Source organism: Sceloporus occidentalis, unplaced genomic scaffold (genome assembly GCF_023333645.1).
Source record: "Sceloporus occidentalis isolate IW3139 unplaced genomic scaffold, rSceOcc1.0.p SCAF_57, whole genome shotgun sequence".
Taxonomy (NCBI): domain Eukaryota; kingdom Metazoa; phylum Chordata; class Lepidosauria; order Squamata; family Phrynosomatidae; genus Sceloporus; species Sceloporus occidentalis.
Genome location: NW_028317037.1, coordinates 57243 through 64842, shown reverse-complemented (window position 1 = coordinate 64842; position 7600 = coordinate 57243). Strand labels below are relative to the sequence as shown.

Below are 7600 nucleotides of genomic sequence, written 5' to 3'. Positions count from 1 at the left end.
GGAATGTCAGTATCCTAATCCATCCTCAATATCCCAGCCATGGCCTAAATTATACTGTTCATTATATTGTATATTATGTTGAAAATATCTGAGACAAACTGGATCTCAAAGGCAGTACCTTTTTTGCATATGTATGATGGGTATGATGGGCACAAACGGGACAAAGTCTTTAATGGATATCTATTGAGGAAACCTTTCATTAATAACTGGCTAACTGTGAAAAAATGTTTTACATTGGACTTTCACTTTGGGTTTCCCCACAGGAGGCTTTTTTAGGCCAATGGGGAAAAGGTCAGAAATGGATAAGGTACAGAGAAATATGAACTCATGATAATGAAGGAAATGTTATATTAAGATTAAAGGAAGAAATCATAACTAAACTAGGCCATATGAATTGGTTGAATTATATTCAACTTAAAGAAGGACTCATAGAATTGTAGGGTTGGAAGAGACCACAAGGGCCATCAAGTCCAACCCCCTGCCATGCAGGAAATCACAATCAAAGCATGCCCAATAGTATGCAAAGCAATCTTGTAGCACCTTGAAACCAACTAAAAGGAAGAGATTCGCAACATGAACCTTCATGGCCTTGTGGCCAATTCATCATGTGCATGATAGACCTTGTCACAATAGGTCTACCAAGCCAGATTTACAAAGGATAAGAGTTTATTTGGTTTTGAGAAAGAATATAATGAATATTAATGAAAGAAGATGAAAAAATATATTATGTAAAATATATAACATCTTACTGAAAAGATCCCTTGAAGAAGTGGAAATTAAAGATTCTATGACAAAATGGGCACAAGAGTTGGGATACAATTTAGACTTGGAAAAATGGGAAGAAGCTAGATTAAAAACAAAATAATTACTGTAGCACAAAAAATAAAAGAAATTTATTTGAAAGTTGTAAATAGATGGTATCAAACACCATTCTCAGTAGAAAAAATTATAAATTAAAGGATAACTGGTGTTGGAGATACCAAAAAGAAATGGGTACATATTTACATATGTGGTGGCAAAGCACATATATAAAGTCTTTTTGGGTGAAGATTCATTTGGAAATAAAGTTAATATTAAAAATTGATTTTGAGTTTGGACCAGAAATATATCTGTTAAACAAGACCTCATTACTAGACCCAGAGGAAGAAAGGAAATATTGGGAAATATTATTATACTTAATATCGGCTGCCAGAAGGATAATAGCAAAGAACTGGAAATTACCTATAATAATCCCACAAATAGAGACTTGGCAAAACGAAATTCAAGAATTGAAAGATCTAGACAGATTAACAGCATTAATAAACAAGAAGGATATGGTTAAATGGGGAAAGGATTGGGAAGCTGTAAGACTTTATTTAGCGGCTGCTCAGTAAGGAGAGGTACAAGAAACAAAACCTTTCTATTCATACCTAGAGATAGGGGAATAAGATGTTGTATTAAAAGATAAAATTATACAGTTTCTTGTGGAGAGTTATCAGGAATAAGCCTAACAGATTTATAGCTTGTTGATATATGTTTTTATTTATCTTGTTGTAAACATGCAAGCTTTGTAAAAAAAAAAAAAAAAAGTGTATTACCACAATAAAAAAAGGGGGGAAAGGCAGTAGCTTTTTGCTTGCTAACAGAATTTAAACTTTATTTCATGGACTGAATTCTGAAGTGAGGAAATAATATTTGGATGCACCATGTGCTTTCCTCCCCTTTTGCTTAGTCACTCTCTGGATGAGGGCTATTTTCTATTTCAGGTGACCTTTGCGGATGTGGCAGTATATTTCTCAGAGGATGAATGGAAACTGTTGACCAAGAAACAGAGACTGATGTACAATTATGTAATGATGGACAATTATGAAAATGTGGTTTCTGTAGGTAAGGAACCTGAATCCGTTGCTTGTTGTATAAAGACTGAGGGTCCTTTCATACTATATTATCATGTTGCTTTGGTTCCACTAGAATTATAGAATCATAGAGTTGGAATAGACCACAAGGGCCATCCAGTTCAACCCCCTTCTGCCATGCAGGAATACACATTCAAATCACCCCCAAGAGATGGCCATCCAGCCTCTCTTTAAAGACCTCCAAAGAAGAGGACTCCATCAAACTCTAAGGGAGTATATTCCACTGTCAAAGAGCTCTTACTGTCATGAAGTTCCTCCTAATATTTTGGTGGAATCTCTTTCCCTGTGTCTTGCAGCCCTTGTGGTATCTCCTTTTCTCTGTAGCAGCAAAAAGCAAGCCTGCTGCTTGCGCAACATGACACCCTTTCAAATATTTAAACATGGCTATCATATCCACTCTTTATTTTCTTTTCTCCAGGATAAACATAACCAGCTTTCTAAGCTGCTCCTCATAGAGCTTGATGGCTTTCATACCCTTCACCACTTTGGTTGGCCTCCTTTGGACATGCTCCAATTTGTCAACATCCTTTTTGAATTGTGGGGCCCAGAACTGGACACAGGATTATTCCAAGTGAGGTCTGACCAAAGCAAAATAGAGAGGCACTATTACTTCCCTTGATCTAGAAACTATTCCTGTATTGATGCAGCCTAGAATCACATGGGCCTTTGTAGCTGCCTCATCACACTGTTGGCCCATGTTCAACTTGCGGTCTACTAGGAGTCCTAGATCCCTTTCAAGCCTAGTTTAATTGTGATAGCAACATCCTGTAGAATATTTGAATCTGTAGTTCACTGAGGCACTATTGCTCTCCAGTTTCTAAGGATTCTAAATACTCCATCCTAAACTGCCTATTATAGGATTTTGTAGGAAAAAGCCATAGAGATTAATGCTTTTCTCACCCAAATGTTACTCAGCACATCCCTGGGCAAGTTTCCTACCTCTTTTGGCCCCTCTTCCATCCTTTAAAGGCTCTGGAGAGTCTTCTTGGGGGAAAGACCTCCCTTGTGTCTGCAATGGCTCAGAGAGGGCCCAAAAGTGGCAAAATGGCCTCCATTTCCCCAAAGGGATGCTGTGGGATGTTGAGGGGCAAAATATTATTTCACTCCCCTCCCCCAGGCATGTGGGGTTGCCCCTGAGGTCTCCTCCAAACCCCATCAGTAGTCCATGCCTGTCTTATAATGTTTTAAGGCTGCTCCCTGGTGCTTGACCCTCACCAAAACTGGAGTCCAAGTCCCAGCCCCCTTGCTCTGCCTTTGCCAATGAGTTATTTGTATATTGATTATCCTGCCTTTCTCAACAAATGGGCCTCAAAGTATCCCTTTTATGCATCACACTCTGTGGGTAGGTGTCTGTGATGGAGAGACAGAGGGGAAGTTAAAAAATAGAAAAGCAGGGAAGAGATGCTGAAAATGAGATGCTGAAGTGGTGCAGTTGTGCAAGAGGGAAGGTTGGGGAGCAGAGGGAGAAAGGGAAGGGGATCAGGCTATGGGAGCCAGGCTCTGTGCGGAGAGGAAGGGACCTCTGGGAAGGGCCAGGAGAGGGGCCTTGGTGATTGGGAGGCATCCACCAACCTGACAGATTTTAAGAACTGAACTGGTGAGAACCGGCTCAAGTCCTTGTTTTCAAACATATTAAGGGGTTCCATTTAGAAATTATGAGCAATGTCTATGAATAGAGGAAAAGGCGACAGAAAAATTCCTTTTTCTCTAATGTTTCTTTTCCAACCTGAGCTTGCTTAGCTCCATGGTTGATTCCAGAGGCTCTTTGTTACCCGAAATGCTGGAGTCTGGGGAGGACACTCCCAAGTGCTATGCTTTTAGGGGAATTTCATACTTCGTTCAAAGGGGAGATTGGGGCAACAGTGGCCTCGGGAGTCATCCCGTTCCCCCCCCCCCCCGACATTAGGGGAACTCAGTGTATTCTCGAGCCCTATTTACATGAATGGTGCTCCGCGCAGTGGAATGTCTGTGCCCGGCACAGTCACAGGCGCCATTAACCCTTATGGGGCACGCCTCCCTTTTTCCTAGTGTGGCTTTTAGTGTATGCTGAAATCCGCCCAAGGCGTGCCCGCATGTGACATAGGTGCACTGTACACGCTTGCACACACATATAAGTGTTCATACGCACACACAAGAACTAGGTAACAAAGGTAGGAGTGGTGAATAGATGTTAGGCTTTGCTAATGGTAATACATAACCTAGACAGAACTTGATTCCAATTGCTGAGGGTCCAGAATGGGGAGAGAAGTCAGTAACTCCCAAGGCAAGTGGAGCTGGTGAGTGTAATGAGATGTTTAGCAATGTAAACCAACAGAGAGTCTGTCTGAAACAAGACTGAAATATTTATACTGAAATTGTTGCTAGTGGGCAGAACCTGAGTTTTCTATAAGGTTTAAATCACTTTAGAATGTTTTCTGGGTGGGGAAAATATAGTCCAAAATCAAATTGAATGCAATAGGTGCATGGTGCAAATACCTCAGACATAAGGGATTAGAACACCGGTCCTCAGGTCCTTGTTGGCTCTGAATTCCAGTCCTGTTCAAAAGCCAAAGTACAGCGCAATGTGAGCATGATGCTCCCAGATGCAGCTCAACTTAGCAAAGTATGGAAAAAAATTCCAGGTACAGGTTTTGGCAATGCACTGACCACTTTTCACACTTAAAAATAAGTCACTGACACAGTTGATTTCATCTGAATCTTTGGGAGTTCTCTATCTTGAGTTGCAAAATAATAAAAGTATTTGCAAGCTCTCCTCTCTGATTTCCATCATGCTCGCCATCTCTTGTATATACAACTCCAATCCAATCCTATACACAGCAATTCACATGTGAGGAGTATACTGTATTGGCTGTGATTCATCTTCTGGTGCCACACAGCATGAAGCATCCTCTGCAGTTAGCTTGCATCATGCCATGTGCTCTGACTTAAGAATCTATGGCAGTCTCACTGGAAATCATGCCACCTGTCAATCAAAATATTTTTACTCATGTTTAATGGAATATTTTTTCAACAGCCCTTTGACTATCAGCTTCCACTGACTCCCTCAAGGTAGTCCCCATCCAGTCTCTTCTTTGCTAGCTCATATGAGTAAGGATACAATCGTTCCATGTATTTAGGGGCATAAGCAGCAGGATCATGCTCAGGTCACCCACTCCAACTTTATTAATTTAATATCAAATAGGTGTTATGGATGATAGGCTTTAAAAGGTTGTGACAGAATAGAGTAAGGCAGAGGAGCCAGATTTTGTTAACAATTCAGATTTATTCAAAGCTAGCTGTCCTCAGTAGAATTCCCATTCTAACAAAACTGAGGCCCAGAGCCAAAGAAAATGGCTACCTTTATAGGAAAACAAACAAAGAAAACTCATCTTCATCACTTTATTGGGCACTTCGCACTCCAAACATATACATTTCCAACAATCATAGTTCAGATACATGAATACATTTAAATATACTTTAAAATACCTTTGGCTACACCCCATTGCTCCTTATCAGATATGGTGGCACTCAGAGGAACTTCTGCCAGTGAAATTACATTTTATATCAGTCTTTTCCTAATGCTCTTTGTTGCCTTTAAGTGCTTGGACAAATGCTTCACCTTGAACAACTTCACATCTGCCCCCCTTCTGCATTCCACTCTCCCAGAGGCCTCTATTCTAAAATGTGTACTTTGGTTCACTCTCATAATTTATTCCATCTATATATACATTGATTCTTGCATATTACCAAACACTGATATTTGGGTTTCTTCACCTCATAGAGAGGTGGGCTTGGGCTAAAACGTTCCTCTCTTAAATCTGATATTCAGTATTATCTGTCATTATCCTTCTTTACAGAAGAACTTGTCAGTCATGAGAGAGTCCACACATCAGAGAAGCCATACAACTGCCAGCATTGTGGGAAACATTTTGCTTACAAGTCGATTCTTGTCATGCATCAGAGAGTCCACACCGGAGAGAAGCCATACAAATGCCAGCATTGTGGGAAATGTTTTTCTCAGCTGTCAGCCCTACTGACACACCAGAGAATCCACTCAGGAGAGAAGCCATACAAATGCCAGCATTGTGGGAACTGTTTCTCTTTGAAGGGAGACTTAGTGAGACATCAGAGAGTCCACACTGGAGAGAAGCCATGCAAATGCCAGCATTGTGGGAAATGTTTTTCTCAAAAGTCCCACCTACTAACACACCAGAGAATCCACACAGGAGAGAAGCCATACAAATGCCAGCATTGTGGGAACTGTTTCTCTTTGAAGGGAGACTTAGTGAAACATCAGAGAGTTCACACAGGAGAGAAGCCATACAAATGCCAGCATTGCGGGAACTGTTTTTCTCAGCTGTCAGCCCTACTAACACACCAGAGAATCCACACAGGAGAGAAGCCATACAAATGCCAGCATTGTGGGAAATGTTTTTCTCAAAAGTCCCACCTACTAACACACCAGAGAGTCCACACAGGAGAGAAGCCATACAAATGCCAGCATTGTGGGAAATGTTTCTCTTTGAAGGGAGACTTAGTGAGACATCAGAGAGTCCACTCAGGAGAGAAGCGATACAAATGCCAGCATTGTGGGAACTGTTTTGCTCGGCAGTCAACCCTACTGACACACCAGAGAATCCACACAGGAGAGAAGCCACACAAATCCAAGCAGTGAACCAACATTATTTTTGTAAAGAAGGAATAAAAACTATTTTTCAATCCAGTGGTGCTAAGAAACGGCCCTTATGATTTTATATGTACGGTTTATCTGTCCATATGTCTGTTTATATTTTAAAGTTATGTTTTGTTAAGTTTAGGTTTTAATTGCTACTAGTATAGATAATCACTTTGGGTTATAAATTTGGCTGGGGATTATGGGTCATGGTTTAGGTTAGTTAGACGGGGGGCTGGGATTTGTTGGAGCTAGCTAGAATACCAATGATAGCATTCAGAATTTGTGGGATGTTGGCTGAAGAAAGTTGGGGATCGGTAGTAAGAGAAAGGGAGCTATCTTCTTCAAATATCTGGAGGGAGAGATTGTGCTTGTGAGAAGGATGGCAAAGTGGGGCTGGTTAATAATGGGGGATAGATGGTGGGGATTGTAGGTGGGGGCTAGGTTTGGTACAAGGTGGAGTTTTAGGTTTTGGGTTTCAATATATCCTTTGGCTTGGGGAGGGCAGTTCTGGCTTAAACACTGAATTTCTGACTATGTTTTCAATAAAGTTCTTTGCTATTTCAACACATTGGACTCTTTGATGCACAGAAGTTCTGAATTTGCACAAAACTGACACCTTCCTCTCTCCTCAGCCCTCAGCTCCATTCCCAGTTATAAGAACAGGCCGCCAGCAGAATGAACAGCAGCAGCAGTAAGGCCCTGGTGATCCCTGTGCATGATCAGAAGGGGCCTTTCGATGTATGTGTGCTTGCGCAGTCTCACACCTGAAGCCATTGGTGCTTTCACAGTCTGTTCTGAGAGAGGCAAGGAAGTGGGGAGAGCTCTCGTTCTATTGAAGGAATGGCTAGAGGGTCTCCCGGGGGGGGGGGGGGGGAGGGTTCAGGGTTATAAGAAGGAAGAAAGCCCCTCTTCTCTCCCCAAAGAAAGGGAGCAGGCTTCCCAGGCCTCCTCTCCTTCTTTCTTTCCCTTTGTTCTCCTCAGGGGATTCCTTGAGGCCTAGGTACTTGGGGGTTTATTAGGAGAAAAGAGGGCAGGAAGGACCCTTGGAGAG

General features: G+C 41.6%; 1 protein-coding gene across 1 annotated transcript; it reads left to right on the top strand.

The window, feature by feature from the left end:
• Positions 1–298: 298 nt before the first annotated feature.
• LOC149287648 (uncharacterized) lies at positions 299–6952 on the top strand. The gene is made up of 3 exons (XM_089492530.1): positions 299–307; positions 1746–1866; positions 5732–6952. Exons 1-3 carry the CDS (start codon positions 299–301, stop codon positions 6547–6549), a joined length of 948 nt encoding a protein of 315 aa, XP_089348656.1. The 3' UTR covers positions 6550–6952.
• The last annotated feature ends 648 nt before the right edge of the window (positions 6953–7600 follow it).